The sequence below is a fragment of the Passer domesticus genome, chromosome Z, assembly GCF_036417665.1.
Source record: "Passer domesticus isolate bPasDom1 chromosome Z, bPasDom1.hap1, whole genome shotgun sequence".
NCBI classification, from domain to species: domain Eukaryota; kingdom Metazoa; phylum Chordata; class Aves; order Passeriformes; family Passeridae; genus Passer; species Passer domesticus.
Genome location: NC_087512.1, coordinates 11577016 through 11595433, shown reverse-complemented (window position 1 = coordinate 11595433; position 18418 = coordinate 11577016). Strand labels below are relative to the sequence as shown.

General features: G+C 36.1%; 1 protein-coding gene across 17 annotated transcripts in view; it reads right to left on the bottom strand.

Annotated features, from left to right (window-relative positions):
• Positions 1-18418, bottom strand: part of SPEF2 (sperm flagellar 2) — a 74681-nt gene that overhangs the window by 49682 nt on the left and 6581 nt on the right. For 15 of the 17 annotated variants that reach the window (XR_010352262.1, XR_010352263.1, XM_064403107.1 and 12 more), the window contains 6 exons: positions 13764-13901; positions 12669-12739; positions 11626-11842; positions 6278-6466; positions 4835-5022; positions 3414-3582 (listed from right to left, as the gene is read on the bottom strand). Coding sequence is in view for 15 of the 17 variants with exons in the window: in XM_064403107.1 (XP_064259177.1) it covers positions 3414-3582; positions 4835-5022; positions 6278-6466; positions 11626-11842; positions 12669-12739; positions 13764-13901 (972 nt within the window). In the remaining 2 variants the exon portion in view is untranslated. Of the gene's footprint in view, positions 1-3413; positions 3583-4834; positions 5023-6277; positions 6467-11625; positions 11843-12668; positions 12740-13763; positions 13902-17904; positions 17984-18418 lie in introns of those variants that run through there. The other 2 variants (XM_064403110.1, XM_064403108.1) reach the window with 2 other exon arrangements.

The following is an 18418-nucleotide window of genomic DNA, read 5'->3' as shown; positions in this document are numbered from 1 at the left end:
CTGACATCTGCACAAAAAACTTTATTTTCTTCTTAAATATTTTATCACAGAGGCACCACTGCTATCCCTGATTGGCTCAGCCTGGGCCAGTGATGGCTCCATCTTGGAGTCAGCGCTGGCATTTCATGGGGGAAATTTCCAGAAGATTCTCAGACAAGCCACCCCTGCAGCCCCACACTACCAGAACTTTGCTGTGCAAATTTAATACAGAATCCTGTATCACTTTTTAAATTCCATAAACATGAAAAATAATTTCACCAATACTATAGAATTAATCAGTAGCAGATTTTTGTATTAGAAATCCACTATCCTAATATTCTGTATTCTAAAACTGGGCAATATTATTGCCCAGTATCACTTTTAAACCTCTAAAAATGTCATGAATAAAGATTTCAAATATATGTATTTGCCCAACACACATTCAATAGAGAGAAAAAAAATCAAACCAAAGCCAACAACTCAAACAAATTCTAACATCATTGAGGGAAGGAAATACTAAGAAACTTACAGTTCATCTACTCTGAGATAAATATAAATTTATTATTTGTATGATTTACTAGGTTTTACTGGCAAAGATCATTTTACTCTCAATCACACTGGAAGAATGAAAGAATGTAGTCCAAAGAATGGAACACAGAACTGTACTTTTACTCTACCAGTTTCACATCTTATAGCACTAGGAAAGTCTGGCTGTCCTGGAATTTATGCTGTGAAAAGCTAAAAGATATTTACTACAGAATAATACCAGTCCAGTATTAATATTTATTTGGTTGGAGGATATTAAACAGCTCTTTGGAAATATGTAGATTAATAATATTTCCAATTAGATTCCAGTTTGTCACTTCATTTTGTATGCACAACAAAGCTTTGAAGGCAAAGTCAAAGGTTTCAGCCAGGAACATTCCAAGCAGAAAAAAAAGGAAGAAAAAAATGGTTCACAATGAAACTAGTAAAGCATGGGAAAAGATTGTGCAGAGAGTCTGTGAAATCTCTATCCTTGGAATAATTGCAAGTTGACCAAAGCAACCTTACCTGAATCAGAAGCTGGCCTTGCTTTAAGGAAATGAACTTCACAAACCTTTAATCCAAACAATTGTATAATTCTATAAATTAAATATTTCTTCACCATGAACAGAAGTGAACAATGCTAAAGTTCTACTCAAATATAAGGTTTGGAACTCATATTCTGGGTAGAATATACAACATTTTCCTGAATTTACTATCTGAACCATGTATTGTCATAGCATACATTCTACTAGTAGAACATGATCAATGCTGTCTTTGAACATGTCTACCAGACAGAAAAAAAAAAATTAATTATAAGTCTAAAATAAATTTAAATTAAAATTAGAAGTCACTTATTTTTAACCAATATAAACAAATAAAGTAAATATTTTTGGGTTGCACCATATCCCCTCTCTATCATCTCTCAGAAAACGCACTTCTTCATGTGTAATTGAAAAGATATCCTTTAAAAAACCCAAATATTTGCATTATCTGAATAACTTTTTTTTAAACCTATAGGCAGAGATGGATCAGTTCTTTAAATTCTATTAGATCTCTAGAAAAAATTAATTCCAAGTGGAATGGGTTCCCCCACTTTTCAGTTATCTTACCCTTTTAGCCAGAAGATTGCTAGACTGTACCTGTCATGAGGTAAAATAGTTTACCTTTCAGAAACAAGTTTTCAGGCATCCAGGTGGGAGTTATGTAATTCCTGGTCAATACTTTTGAATGAAACCAACAATTATTTGAGAAGTACCTAAAGCTATGCTTGGCCTTTAGTTATTGTATTAATCTATTAAGTGATTAGCCACAACTTATAACATGGTCGTTTCAAAAAATATTCTTATAATAAAATATAATATGTAAAGTGCAATAGACTGATGGCACTGTATTTTCTTGTATTTTATCAAATACATCTGACACTTTTAGCTGGTGTGCCTAATGTAGGCAAGGTATTCTTGAGACATGCCAAATAGCCTGTCCTGGGCTTTTTTCACAAACATTAGGAAAACCTCTACAAAAGTTGTCAGAATGACCTACCAACAAATTTTTATCTAGAAGCAAGACTTTGAAAGAATTAGTGTTCCCTTAGGTTTTTAGAAGACATAAGTATGAACTGGTGCCAACAATTTCACATGTCATATGATGTCAGTTTTTGATGAATAATGATTCAGAAAGGCGTAAGAGTAACAACATCTGGGAATAAATTAATTATTAAATAATTTGAAATAGTCTGGCAGGAAAAAAGAGGCCTTCAATGAGTCAATACATTTTTGCAACATTCAGTGATGCTACACTTACAGAAGATTACTGAGACTTCATAATGTAAATAAAAATATGACTGAAGACCTTAATTTTTCATTAGTGCTTTCTGTTTCCTGCCTGTTTTTTATGCCCTCCTTGCTGATTTCATATATAGCCCTTTTTCACCAAAGAAAATAATCACAAAATTCCTACATGAGTTGGTATGCTGTTAATTAGGACCTTATAAAGAGATAAATCAGAAAGGCATATGTTAAAAATGAAGCTACAGTAAATTGAGCTTTCAGGCATTCATCACAGAAACTCATAATAAACATCTATACTCACTACAAAACAGACATGTACCAAGTGGCTCAGGATGTGGACAAAAATCAAACATGTATTGTAGTTATAAATCCCTAACAAGAAAAAGACTGGGTATTCGCCAAGATTTTGTCACATTCTACTCACCAGGCTATTTAAAAAGCCTAAATATGTAGTGAGATTTAATGAATATAATCATCAATATAATTTTTAAAAAATTGTATAATATATTTTAACAGGGAATCATCAACCCTTAATATTTCTATTTTGAAATAACATTGACATATTGAAAAGTTGATGAAGTTAATATACCCTGAAAAATATTTATTTGTATTCTAATAGAAGATTAAGAAAAATGTCAGCCATTTTTAATAATTTCCAAAAAAGGTACTGCATCAAAGCAAATAGTTCACTCAAACCAATAAATCTTGTTAGAGAGCTTTCATTCAAAATTGATGAAATTAAGAGTTCAAGTTTTGTAACATATCTAGTATTTCATTTTACTGCTTTTACTGGTGACTTTCTGTTGCATTTTCCAATCCGGTAATAGTAATTATACATTTCAATTCCAATTAGCTGAAAAGTCACCGCATTGCAATTAACATGCTGATCCTACAACTCAAGAAATATAATAAAGATTATATATAAGAAAGGAATTATAACTGCTACTAACATCAAATACAGTTTTCATATAAAACATCAGGCAATGAAAAGAAAATGCTTGTCTAAATTTGACAATAGAAACCAATAATAGAACAAAATGCAGGATCACAATATGAAGTTTATGATTATGAAAAAGCAAGGTGTATTATCTTCCATTACGCCTCATCAGTTTGGTGTACCTTGTATTCACCATAATCTTTTTCATCTAACAGACTCATTTTATTCAGCTCTACAAGTTGTTCTGGGCTAGGTTCATCTGGCAAAGGTTGAATTGAAGCTTGTTCATATATTGGTTTTCCATTAAAAAAAAGTTCTTTCCAATCCAGCATCAGTTTTAGTGGAACACGGCTGCATAAAAATGAAAAATGAAAGAAGGAAAAATCAAAAGGAAGAGTTTTATACCAAAAGTTAGAGGGTTGGATATTTGACAATAGTGTATCCAAATTTACAAGAATTCCAATCATGAAACAAGCATATGCTATACTAATTACAGTTTGTGATGCATCTTGTAATTATTACAGCGTTTTATAAGTGTTTGCTTTTATGACAGCTTGTAGGCTGCAGTGTTTTCACAAATGTGTCATCACACAATATTTGGCTAGCAGAGCTGTGCAGTAACAGTTTTGCTATCATTACTTTTCCCTGCCCCAAAATATTCTTTCCTTTTGTGGTGTAAAGTCTCCTCTTGCCAAAAATATCTATACAATATTTTTTCCTCAAAGTCAAAATTAATTCAGAATTATATGAATTAAACTTTTTCTTTAGTTAGTAATTTCACTAAACTGTGTGCCTAGTCTGACTATTTTATTATATACTAAATAATCTAAATTTATATAATTTCCATGAAATACAATAATGTGTAGTTCATATGGTTACACTTTTATTATTTTAACATATAATTACACTAAAAAGCAGTAAGATTTTGGCATACCTTCTAGTGCTGCAAGTCTAAACCCACAATCAAATGACTGAATATTAATGAAAGAACCACAGCAACAACGCCCCACTCCATGACATTTGAAACACTTCTATGGCACAAGCACTTGGAGATTACTGCCTTTGCAGGATCTTCTCAGAAACCCTGTGCAATTCGGGCATGTCACAAGAGGGAATCACAGCATGGAGGACTCAGAAGAATCTGAGCTCAGTTGATGTACTTTGGACACTCCAGGCAGTTTATATAATTTGGGGAATTCATCCTATTTGTGTTATTCTGAGGAAGTGCTCACCTAGTGAAGCAAACTAGGATGAGATGAGTACCATTCAGTTTTAACTTTTAACTAGGGAATTTGTTAATAAGAAAGGAAATCAGCAGTTCCACAAACTGTGGCACTAGTGGATTTTGGTGTCCTAAGAATTCAAGTCAGTTGAGTTTTCAAGAAATTATGCTAAGGCTGTAGCATTAGTTCACTCTGTATTACACACCAGTCAATCCTCACACAAAAACAATGTTACCATTCTCACATACAAACTAATTGCAGCTGCCATATAAAATATCTGAGAAACTACATAATTTGCTATAATGCTTAAACCAGTCTGATTAATGCAGCCTAACAGCTACCTAAGAGCTGTTATTTTTGCCTAGAAGCTACATACTCACTTGTTTGTCAGTTGACGATATTCTCCTACTTTTGTTGATATATCAATGATTTGGCATATAATTTCCCAGCATATAGAATAATGCTTTTTATAGCGTGCCTGAGCTCTTTCAGCAGCAATTTTCTCATGGTATTCTCTTTCTCTGGCTATTTGTTCTTCGTTATCAATAGTTTCTTGTTTTGCAAGAGCCTAGAATTGTTTTTAAGGAAAAAATTTGAGACTGCAATGAAAATGAAAGTGCAGAGATACACAGTCTCGAAAATGAAAATTAACTTAAGAAACAAAACCAGCTAGATTCTCACCAGTTGCATAGCCAGCAGGCAGACTAACACATAAACAAATCTAAGCATTTTTATTCACTCTATAAATTCCATTTGTTTACTTTCCAAAATAGAATAAAATAAAGGAGAAACCCATTACTTCTTTTATGACAAACAGATTAAGACATATTCAGTCCTTGAGGGCAGTGAAATTGCAGCTTTCAGTGTAACAACCTTTTTAGAATAAGTAATTTATCTTACTAGATTCTGATCTTCAAATAATTTCATATTATTGATGTTGTTCAATCTTTGAAAGATTTCTGGTCATGGTAGAAAATCATCAGTAGTTCCTGTAGTGGTGTGCTCCACCACCACTTCCTGTGGTGGTAGCTGAAAGCATACTTAAAGAGGTGATGTAATCAATAGCTATAGCTGCTGATTACATAGGATTCCAGCTGTGCTGGAGGATTTGGAGTTGCTGATAATTTTTTACAGGAGAAAAAAATTCTAATATTATATTCTGGCCTACTATGAGCATAGCACTTGGCAGTTTTCCAGAGAATTTTAAGTCCTTTTAATCAACTTAAATCTTCAAAGCAGAAATTAACACTCATGAGTGAAACTACTCCAGCATTTTTCAAAAACAGACTTTAACAGATCGTATCTAAATGAAATTTAGAACATGATTCCTGAAACAGGACCTTAGGTTATTGTCCCGTTGCCTCTGTGAGACTGTGCCTTTTAAAACTCAGTACACATAGATGTCTTCCCACAAGGTTAAAATCAGTATGGAAGAAAAATCAGACTTTCAGTTACTCAGTTTTATCCCCTATTACAGGATCAGGGAAAGGTTTGGGTTGGAAGTGACCTATAGAGGCCATCTAGTTCAAACATGCTGCTGTGGGCAGGCCCATGTTTTACTGGATCAGGTGATTAGCTGTTCTTTCCCTGCAAAATTCTCCCAAACTTTTAACACAGTACAAAATGCACTCAGTTCCACAGTTACAGCTACATCCTTATTGCCTATAGCTGTGACTTTGAACAAAGACAAAATAATATATTTCTCACTAAATCATCATGTCCCTAGAAAAGTCCTGAAGTCTAACAGTTGACAACACAAATTTCATTCTGTAACAGGAAGGTACTCTAGCACTCCTGCAGCAAATCAGAGATTAATCTTTTACCGCTTCTCTATCAAGAGCTTCCTGGAACTCCTTCTGTCGTCTTTCTTCATATTGCTTTTCCCTGAAAATTCTGTTTTGCCTTAGCACCTCTTTTTCATGCCGAACATGCATGAGTTGAGCAGCAATCCTTCGCTCATGCTGAGATTGTTTCATTAGTCTGTAAATGAGCTGCTCCTCCCGGTAAGCCCTCTAAAAGATAAAAAAATAATAGTACCAAACACAGTTGATAAACTATTTCCTGGAAAACTCATCAGTGTCTAATATGAGAAATAGGAATGCCATCATATGACAGCATTCACCTGCTTACATGGGAGATAAATTCAGAACAACATTCATATCTATTTATTAGTACAATTTGCACAAACTATGTAAAAATTCAAAATATGTCTTTACTGAGATATCCAGTAAAAACACATCTGGTCAAACTAACTCCATTTTAATGTGGTTATTTCCCATGTGCAAAGAAACTGCAGCATATTTCAAATAACAGCTTCTTATCTAAACATATACCCTTTCCTCAAATCATTAATTTAACCCTGTTATTCACCAGTCCCCATTCTCAGCCATAATCTTCAGCATCCTTGAGCAATCTATTTTCTACAGATTTGAATTTTTTTCTTCTTTTGGGGGAATTGGGTAATTATATTCTCCATTCCTCCCTATTCAGCAGACTAGGACTATGAGGAAGAATTCAGAACTGAACAAAATACAAGACTTCTGGGTAATAGTTCCAGTGTCCTCACTGGGACATGAACATAACACACTATGCGGTATAAAGGAAAATCAGTCTGAACCACTGCTTGAGATGTGGTCTGTATACACAGACACTTTGAAGGCTGTGAGTTGTTATTTTTCAAAGTGTTCTTGAAACACAATAATATCTTCTCACTGTTACACTTCTCCAGACTTTTCTTGGTATCTAAATTAATACTTAATCTAACCTGAAGTTTTGCCATACTATCACAGTCCAAAACTCCTTTTGAGTCCTGAACAAAAACATCAGCTTGCCTTATAAACATCACTGCCAAATACCAATGCTACAGCAGAATTCTAGAGGAAATTTCTGATTTGCTGAATATTTGCTTCTGATGCATCAAAACTGCTATGAAATGTATTCAAATTCAAGGACTTAAATTAGGATCTGATTTGAAGATCTTAAATTCATTCTCCTAAAAACAGAGGCATAAGTAAAGCCAGTTAGTAGTAATTTAAGAAAAAACAAAGAATCAAAAAAAAACCAAAAAACCACAAACAACTGAAATCCACCAAAATAAAGTATCACTTCTATTTTCTTTCAATCTGTTTATTTTTTCATCAGCTGTCTGTGAGACAGAGAGCAAAACACCTTATGTAACTTCACCTATACATGAAAAATCCAACTTGATTGCATATGACATTATTTATTTTTTAAAAAATATATGAAAAGGTCTAGATCTGTCCTGTACAATTGAGCCAGGATACCTTTAATAGAATTCTAATGCAAAGCATGACTGTTGCAGTTGCAATAATAAGAGAATAACTTTCTAAATAATTTAGATATTTAATGTTGATGTTGGGGAGAAGCCAAACAAACAAACAAACAAACAAACAAACAAACAAATCTCTTTCCATATTTTTAGAGTTCCTTTCCCTTCACAATTGCTGGGAATAAAGTATGTTCTAATTAAATTCTGGTGACTTGAAATATTAAGCTAATATATAAATATAATTTTCCTTATTTTAGCCAAAATATGGGCTGTGCCCTCTGCTTTCCTAGCACTGAGTCTCAAGACAGTTCCAGTGACAAATGTGCATAGATCACCTGGATGCTATATTATCTCTCTACAAAGCTTTTCACTAAATGAAGATCTGATTTTAAATGTGTCTCTTCTTTATCTGTAGCATACTATTTGTAAATTGTTTGTCTAAGGAGGGAATTATCATCATACATCCAACTGAAATGGAAAACAATGCATACAGAACAACTTCACTCCATGTGAATTAATACAGCTCAGGTGATAAAATTTTCCAATAGTGCTGCCTATTGAAGAGCTAATCTGTCATTTTCTCTTACCTTCATGAGCTCAAGGCATTAACAGGAGGTACAGTGCCCTTTTCTGCCTCAATTCTATCCATTGTTTCATGATACTTAGCAATTCAATTAAGATTTCAAAGAAGAGCAGAGGTTACATAATTTACTTCCTATTGCAAGTAAACATCCTTAATTTTTTTTCATTAGTTGCTGCTTGCCCTCAACCACAGATTATTACAGCCGTAATAAACCTTCACCAGTGGAAAAATGATGTTAAAATCCTTATTTGCAGGGAATTGAAGGAGCCACCCTAACAGAGTGGTCATTCATCATACTCAAACCATCAACTGAATGGTGCAAACAGTTGGTCCAGTGAGAAATTAAAACACTTTCTCTAGGTGAATTTCTTCTTCATAAAGGAAATTGGAAGATTCTCCTTTAGAACATTTCACAGCAGCCAAAACAGATTTTCAGTAGAGAACTTCAATATTTGAAGGGGTCAAATACTTTGGCATGCTCACTAGGCCTAAAGAGAGGCAGTAGGAAATTCTTGAGGAACAAGAAAAACAGAAAAGGCAATTAACTTAAAACTACACAACAGATAAATAAAGATTCAGAACACCAAACTCCAAACTCATAGTTTCATAAATGATCCTCATTGGATGGAAGAGTGCAGCATTAGTTGCTATCTTTCACACAAAAAGGAATGCAGAAAGTACTCAAGTCAAAGGCTGGCAAGTTTTGAAACTTCTGGACGTACAAGGACGCAAAATAAGAATTGTAGAAAAAGATTTTGACCTAACATTTTGTATCAACATCTTCACAGAGAACTGTGAAGTGCTTGAAGAAATCATAAATACCACAAATGGGACAACTTAGTAACACTTTGAAAAATTACTATTAAGAAAGTATAATAGTGTCATGGTTTGACCCACCACGACAAATAGATACTTTTTTCAGTTTACCTACTTAAGACAACAGTGGCATCCAGTGGCCAAACATTAACGTGTTTATGTTTCATGTTGTTCATACATAGTTACTATACCATGTCCTTCTATTTTTCTATTTCCGTGTTTGATTTACTACAAGTGAGACATTTTTGTGCTGTTGTGCAGTCATAAATGACCATTTTATGACCAAAACTTTGAGCTTAGCACACACAAATCTATTTGATTGACAAGTAATAAGCTAGCAACAATTTCTTTCTCCTCCCATTTTCACGTTCTCAATTTACTGCTGATAGTAAATTATGTCTGATAACTTTTAAAATCAGAGACATATCTGAACATTAAAAATAACAAGTGCAAATCACCAATAATTTGTTGAAATGGTTGAGATACAGGTTCAGTTGGGATGAAGACAACTGTCAAATACTTTCAACACCTGCCTATGAAAATCTGACTGGCATCATGCTGCGCTCCACCTAGAGTACTGTCATGTAATTGTAAAGTATTTTCTCTCCAAAACTCCACCTTGCAGTGTACAAAAAAAAAATGAACAAGATTATTTTAATAAACTTTTATAAATATGGACATGAAACATTTTACAGCACTCTGAAAGGAAGAAATTCCTTCCACTCTAAATGATCTCATGCCATGTTCAAAATTTACACAGTGGAGGTAAAACTCAGACCTGAGTGCATATAAACAGCTGCAATTTCAGTCAATTGCTCTCTTTTCCCATCTGTTAAATATTGAACTCTTTGGGTTCAATATTTAACAGATGGGAAAAGCAATCTTGAACTATTTTTTATATCCATTCATTTTTAAAAAAGAACACCTCTGTTTGCTCCCCACTTCTCTTAAGTAACATCTAATGTCTGAAATCTCATGAAGTTCCAACAAAACAGTTTTTTCTCTGTTAATTTAGAATCAAATTACCACTAAATATATTCTCTGATATGGTCAAATTATTGTTTCAGTCAAGCACTAACTTGTCTTTCCTTCTAGTCCCTGCAGTCTGTGATTTCAATTGCTCATATAGTGAAGCTGATTTTTCTTCTTGGAAAGCTAGGAACACTACTGCTAGTTTTCACTTTATTTGGAGCCTCTCTAGAGCCAGTCTGAGCTACTATGTCCACCAAGTGCTCTGGAGACCGGTAGCCTTGGCTTCCAGAATCAGTGGTCCACACTGCTGGGGCTGCAAGAGCTGAGAGTGCTTAAAGAACAAGTTTTGGGACTGCAGTGATTTCAGGCAAGTGGGTTGCAAAACTTCCTTATGGCCTATGTGTATCAACAAGAACATGATATAAATCTCTTTGAATAAGAACTCAGTGACAGGATATATGCAGAGATGGACTTAGAAGTCACTACTGGTGTTTTTCAAGAATATAGGTCTGAGATAGACATTGAGCAGCATCTAACTTCTAGATGTTTACCCCAACCAACTTTTTTTAACATTTCCAAAAAATCTCCAGACATTGGGTGTCAAGGCTTAAAAATATATATATGTGCATTAGCACATATTTTCAGAGATACTACACATCTGAAATGCTACTATTATGAGATATTATTATTACTAGTATTATTAGTATTAGCAGTAGAGATAGGCTCAGCTATACATGTTCAAGACATATAAGGACTCACAGGGAAATACTGAAATAAAAAATAATGAGAAATCAAAAAAACCCAGCAAGATACAAGACTGTGTTTTGATAGAATCATTATAAATGAGATAATCTGTGAAATTAGTTACCTAAAAGGAGGAATGTATGAAGAAGAACCATAAAAGCCTTGTGCTTTATAGTACAGGATTCAAATGTAATGGTCTGCAACATTCATTTTCAGACACAACACAGACATTCTCCAGAGACATATTTTGTATTTTATAACACATCAAACACCAAATCTCTGATCTGCAGATAAAATTTTGATTCTTTGTATCACCCAGCACAACCATTTCAGAATTCAACAGTCCAGATCAAAACCTTCATATGACATATTTGTAAATACAGGTTTTCAAACAAGGAATGCCATGTTTTGATGTTTTAAATAAGAATCTTCTTTAGAACCAGTATACATTTTGATAGCATAGGCTGTTCAACTTCTGGGAAAAGGACACAGGGAATAGAAGGCAGGTCTGCAATGGATTTTTAATAATCTTTGTTCAGTTGCCTTCATTTTATTCTTTTAAGTTTATAAGTATGGTTTATGTCATAAGGGTGGTGATAAAGAACAGCCAACCTTCAGAGATATTCAGACATAAGTGTGTATAAATACCTCTATCCCCTTCAAATTTTATTCAGCCTTCCAGAAGTACTAATTTCATATTTGTAAGCACATTTTAGATTACTAATTAAATGCACATGGACTATGTACTTCAGCATACAATTTCCCACCTCTTGAGCCTCATGTGCTGCTAACTGATCCACTAGCATTTTTCGTCGTCTCTTTGCTCGTTGCTCTCTAGTGAATGTATCTTCCTGTACGCGTTTTTGAATTTTCTTTATATATTCATCATCTGAATAAATATTTAGCAGCTCAGTTCTCATCTCTGGTATAGTTTCTAGACTTGTTTCTTGAAACTCCTGTGTTTGCAATAATTCTTGCATATCACTGATTGAAAAAAAGAAAGATTGGAATTACCATTCTTAAGGGTCTTTTCACACAGATGCCTGTATGGTTATGTTCAAGTCTAACAAATGTAGAACATCACTCTGTGGGGTCTATGGCTACTTCTTGACAATGTCCACTAGGTCCAGAGGAAGTTTTCAGCACTGACTTGGGCCAACTAATCATTAGTTTCCTTGTCAATACAAAGCCAAATTCCACAGAAAAAGGAAATTAGGATGGCTCATAGAATGCCAAAGAAAGTTGGGTTACTCCTCAATATAGCCATGCACTCTGAGTAGTTTTGCAGCTATTAATCACAGGTTTACACACAGAAATATCCACAGCAGTATGCATCAGTGTCACATCTTCTGAGTAGGGCATACATATCACCAAGGGTGACAGAATGAAAATTACTTGCAATTATTCACAAATAAATCAAAATACAGATTAAGTTGCAGGATAAAAGTTACTTCTTTTCCCTTCAAAATTTGCTAGTGTGTATGCACATTCACAATCATTCCTATGTTGCTGCAAGGCTAACTGACCTTACAGATCCAATGACTAAAATGAACAGAGAAAAGATGCATTTTGAGCCTTTCCTTGCTGCACACATGCCAAAAAGTAGTGAAGGAAGCATGAGCTGTCCCAGTACAACTAAAGGTAACTTAAAAACACTGCAACTGTGTTGGACCTGAAATCAGCACTAGTGTGGCATTCATTAAAAGAATAATCACAGTTTAAACTAAATGAAACATTATTCTTCCTCTAAGTAGCAGCCACCTGGGGTAGGATCCTGCTTATTCTTAACAATTTAACATCCAAATGTTACCTGTGGCTGTGTACTGCAGAGGCATTTCCTGTCATAGACTTCTCAAACTTTTCTATCTCCTTGTATACGTTCTGAAGAAGTAACACAGAATTTTATGTTTCCTTTCTCTTCATAAAGCAACATAAAAAAGGTTCAATAGAGCAAGTACTAGGGAATTACTTTTATGTCATGTTAGTACAACAGAAATGCTTACACTGAAAATATTTTAAGCATCAGCTACACGAAGAATAAAGGCAAGATGATTTCAATTTTCCCCCTTTCACTTCCTTCCCCTCTTCCCCTTTTCTAGCTACAAGTACCTCCACCAGCCAGAAAAATCCTAGAATTTTGCAGCCATTCTTTCTCCCGGATAATTCTGATTTTGCATAGGGCTCTAGCAGAGGATGTAAATCTTACCATATGGAGATTTGAAACAAAATACTCTGGAATATGATCAGCTTTTGATTTAGCAGCTTGAATGTATCCCTAATAGTTATTCAAGTAACTGTCTTACTATAGGTTACTAAACTCTAGATTTAAAGACACCTTTTTACCCAGTTGTAAAAAGCAGTAATAGTTGCACCTCTAATGACAATACGATCCATGAACTTGAATTACAAAACCATGAATTTTTTGGTACTAGACAATGCAGAATTTTTTAAATTGCTGCATCTCTCTTGGTTTGGTTTAAGGTTATTGTCAATTTCAGCTTTTACTAGCATTTAATAAGCAAACAGTTTCATACTGTGTTATAGAACATTTCAAACATTATGGTGCAAAATGTTATCATGCACAAATCAAAATGGAGCATTAATGTTTTTATTTAATGTATACTTTCTGGTAGACTCATAGCTACTCTCAGCAATGAAATTACTACCTATCTATGGTATTTATTCAATATTAAATTTCTCTTAATACAAGTCTTATTTTAAAAAATTTACAAAACCATAATTGTGTAAATATTCAGCCCAATTTTCACTGCTTGAATTTATATAACTTTGACAGTCAGCAGCTTTTGGATGCTGCAAGTACAGTATTTGTAACCATAAATATTCCCAGAAATTGTGGAGTTTGAGTTAATGTAATTACCACCGAAACAATATAGATGATAATTACCTCTGCTTCCCTCTTCTTCTTTAAGAATCTTTTGGCTTCAAAAGATTTTATGGTGGGTCTTGATGGTTGTTTCTGAATCTGTATAACAGCTGTTTGAATCCTGGTCATTATCTCATTTTGTCTCCTTCCTATGTAATGCTGATATGAAGCAAATATAATTAAGCCGAAAATTATCTTCCGGGAAGAAAGTAGAAGAGATTATCAAGCTCCAGACTTGAGCAGATGAGCAGTGCTTTATAGACTTTAAGGGCTTTCATTGAATTCTAGTCCTAGTAAGGTACCTGTTTCAGGTCTGAATATAGCCCAGAAAATGAGAATACCAGTTTCCTGGAACCGAAACTGAGAATACCATTAGGTAACAGATTAGGTAACACTAGCACAGATGATCAAGAAGTAACAATCATATAAATTACACTCATTTAAAGTGCACCAGACATGCAGGCAGGTAAAGATGGAATAAAGAAGAAAAAATAGTTTTTATACAAGGAAGTCAAAGATAGTTAAAAAATGTAATACGTCAAATGAGGTATTCCAAAATTTTCTTTTAAAATGTTAAAATTTTGAATGTATTTTTGCTTGCATTTTCTTGTCTAGATACATGAAGGAGCAGTTTTTTGCCATTCGTGTTCATGTAGTGGCAACAGAACAGCTAAATAACCACAGCAAGACTCTCTCCCTTCAGTAGCCACATAAAACAGATATCAAATTAGTCAACAACTTCATCAGTGTGGTTCAATACCTGGCCATTTCCTCTAAACTCTGCTTTGCATGAATGCTCCCATGTCTAAAGTAATGTCTTCTTCCTTTTTTACATCATCAGAATAGCTACACAGAAGTACAAGATGTTCTGAGGCCAAACCCACTAGAGATGCCCTTCTCCTGTCATTTTCCTGCTTTTGTACAATGCTCCATCTTTTCTTCACAAAAGAAGAATTACACAAAACTCTTCTACAAGGACATCTCAAATGCATACAAGTTGTGATATGCACACTTTGTCTGCAAATCTATAAATATTTTCCATGTTTGACAGTACTCTCAGCTTAAGATGAAGTGATTTTTAAATAGGAACATTTTTAAGGTCTCGTAAGAGTACATTGGCTTTATTTCCATGCACACCCCTTTTCTTTGTTCTTCTATAAACAAGAGCACAGAATCAGGAAACCTTCACACTGGTTTTAATTAATTCATTAAGCACATAGCCTTCAGAAAATACTTCTTCAGAAGTCTACAAAAATAAGTAGTCACTTTCTCAGTGTCTTGGGCTTTTTGCTCTTCTTGGAGGTTCTGACTCTCAGCTGCACTGCAACATGCACATGAGCTCTCTTACCTGTTAGCATCTTGGATTTTGTTTCATTCTGATGTAGCACTACAGTTTTCAAATGTTAAACATCCAGCAGTGAAGAGTCAGAAACAGCAGTAAATATATTAAGATATGGCAATTTTGAGATCATTGCTTCAAACTGTGTTTTTCTGCGTTAATGTACACAGAAAAACATACCAACATTTTCAAACTGAAAATCAGTACCAGCTTGGTAGAAAAGAACTCAGAGATTTGAACTTGAATGATGCCAAATTTTTTTAGTTGACAGAAAAGGACACCTCATTGCTCTGTACAGCTTCCTCTGGAGGGGAAGCACAGAGGGAGATGCTGTACTCTTGTCCCTGGTATCCAGTGTGAGGATGTGGAATAGAATCATAGAATGGTTTGGATTGGAAGGGACTTTAAAGATCACCTAGTTCCAAGCCTCCTGCTCTGGGCAGGGACAGCTTCAATGAGACCAGGTTATTTAAAGTCCCATCCAGCCTGGCCTTTAACACTTCCAGGGATGGATAATCCACAACTTTTCTGGCCAGCCTGTGCCAGTGCCTCACCACCCCGCAGTAAAGATTTTCTCCTAATATCTAGTCTACTAGATACTACTATACTACTACTACTACCTCCTACTTTCTTTCAGTATGAAGGCAGTCCCCCATTTCCTATTGCTCCATGCCCCAATAAAAAGTCTTTCTGCATCTTTCTTGTAGGCTCCCTGCAGTTATGTCAGGTAATGGAAGGCTGCAATTAGGTAGCCCTGAAGCCTTCTTTTTTCCAGGCTGAAAATCCTGATTGTCTCAGCTTTTCTTCATAGCAGAGTGCTCTATCACTCTAATACTCTTGGTGCCCTCCTCTGGGCTCACTGCAGCAGGTCCCTGTCCCTCCTGTGCTGGAGCCCAGCTCTGGGTGCAGTGCTCCAGGTGGGTCTCAGCAGAGCAGAGCAGAGGGGCAGAATCCCCTCCCTGCCCTGCTGCCCACGGGGCTCTGGATGCAGCCCAGGACACGTTTGGCTCTCTGGGCTGGCAGTGCCATGGCCGGGGCATGTGCAGCCTCTCAGCCACAGCTCCCCCAAGCCCTTCTGGGCAGGGCTGCTCTGGGGCTGTTCATGCCCAGCCTGGGCTGGTATCAGGGCTTGTCCCAGCCCAGGTGCAGCAGCAGCACTTGGTCTTTGTAAAATCTCATCATGTTTCCATGGGCCCACTTCATGAACCTGTCCCCTAGTTCCCATCCTCCTGTCCTTCCACTCAAGAAGTTGTGTACTGAGGAGTGAAGAATAAAGCAAAAAAAAAGTTGAGTATCTCTGCCTTCTTCTCCTCTGTTATTACCCGTTTTCCAGCATTGTGTATTTGCCTTCCTTTCGGCTTAACATACCTGTAGAAGCTCTTCCTGTTATTTTTTGTGTCCCTTCCCAAGTTCAGTTCCAGCTTTGCCTTAGCCTTCATCACTGCATCCCTGCAATGATACTTAATCTCTATACTCTTACTCAGCTCACTGCCCCAGATTCAGCTGCCTGTGTGTTTGTTTTCCCAGAAGTTCCCTAACTCAGCCGTGCCAGTCTCTTGTCTTCCTTGCCTGATTTCTTGTACCTGGGGATTCTAGCTCGTGCTCACTATGGAAGAATTCCTTAAAGATCTGCCACCTCTGTTCTCCTCCCTTGTCCCAGAGGGCAGCCTCTCAGGTGATCTATCTCCCTAAAGAGCTGGAAGTCTGCTTCCCTGAAGTTCAGGGATCGACCCCTTATCTGATACCATCAAATACCATCAACCCATGCACCAACACCGTCACTGCAGCCCAGGCTGCCTCCAGTTTCGATGTCCCCAACTATATGTTTTGTACTGGTGACCATCAGATCCAATATCACATCCCCTCTAGTAGGGCTGTCTATTACCTGGCTCAAGAAGTTATTCTTCATTCCAGGAGTTTCCTGGACTGCCTACAGCTCCCTGTGCTACTTTCCCAGCAGATGTTGGGGAGGTTGAAGACCCCCAGCAGGACAAGAGCCTGCGAGCACTATGCCTCGTGGAGCTGGAGAAGGACTTTGTCCAATAGGCCTGCCTTAGTCAGGAAGACTGTAGTAGACACCAGCCACAGGGTTCAATTTTTTGCTTTGGTCTCTGATTCACAGGCTTTCAGCCCGCTCATGTCTATCCCTCAGAGACAACTATTCATATCCAATCCACCTCTTGATATAGAGGGCAAACCCTCAGCCTCTTGTTCCCTCCAGTCCTTTCTGAACAGCCTGCAGCCATCCATAGTCGCACTTCAGTCACAGGATTTGTTCCATGCTGCACCAGAGGAGGGAAGGAAGACTTTCTTCAGTAAAGACTTTCTTTACTGAAAGTCTCCAGCTTTGTAGATATTCAAAACCACACTGAATAAGGTGCTGAGGAATCTGCTATTTCTGTCTTTGCTTGGAGCAAGGGGGATAAATTGAGTTCCAGAGGCTCTTTCCAACCTCTATTCCTCTCTCTATTTCTCAGCCTTCCTATTCCATGATTCAAATGTCATTCTGAACTTGTCTAAAGACTGGACCTACTCTCAGTTGCTCAATTCCTTAAAGCTATCCTTCTACAGGTGAAGTGATATGTTGACTTTTCGGTACTATCTTTGCACTTGTTGGTAAACATCTCCTTGAAGGCTATTTTTCAGAAATAGTGGCAGAAAAAAAAAAGAAAAAAAAAAGAAAAAAAAATTAAATTTCTCCCAGCTGAATTTAATTAATGATATATAGCTTCTTAAAAACTCCTCATCCTGATAACAAATAATGGTCTGGATATGCTGAATATTACTACTGAAAACAAGAAGGAAATCTTTAACAGAACCTACCACATCAACACTGACTTCCTCTCAGATGTTTTCTTCTCGCCTTTATTTTTCTCTTTTTGTATTTCTCAGCATATGGTTGCTGCACAATGGAGTGCAGTACAAATATATGGAGAGACATGCAAGAGAATGAATCAAACCACTGTGGCACAGAGCTGAACATAGTTATAAATAGGTTTCCTGGAGGTGAAATTAGTCTGAGTTGATACCTAGACTGCAATGCAGTCTGCAATCTGTACTCATCAAACGAGTAAAAAGGCAGCTGCTGAACAACAACTACCTTTTGTTGCTATAATATTTTAAGTCTGGAGAAAGCTTGAAAATAGAGCAGGTAACACAGAATGAACCAAAACAAAGAAACACAGAACAGAGAAGATCAATATCCTATTGAGTTCCTTATAAGCTGTGCAAACCCACTGTATCAGACATAGCAAAGAACTGTTTCTTATAAGTACGGGGTTTTGAATAGGAGATTTACAAAGTAAAGAGGGAAAGCACATAACATGCTTGAAAGATA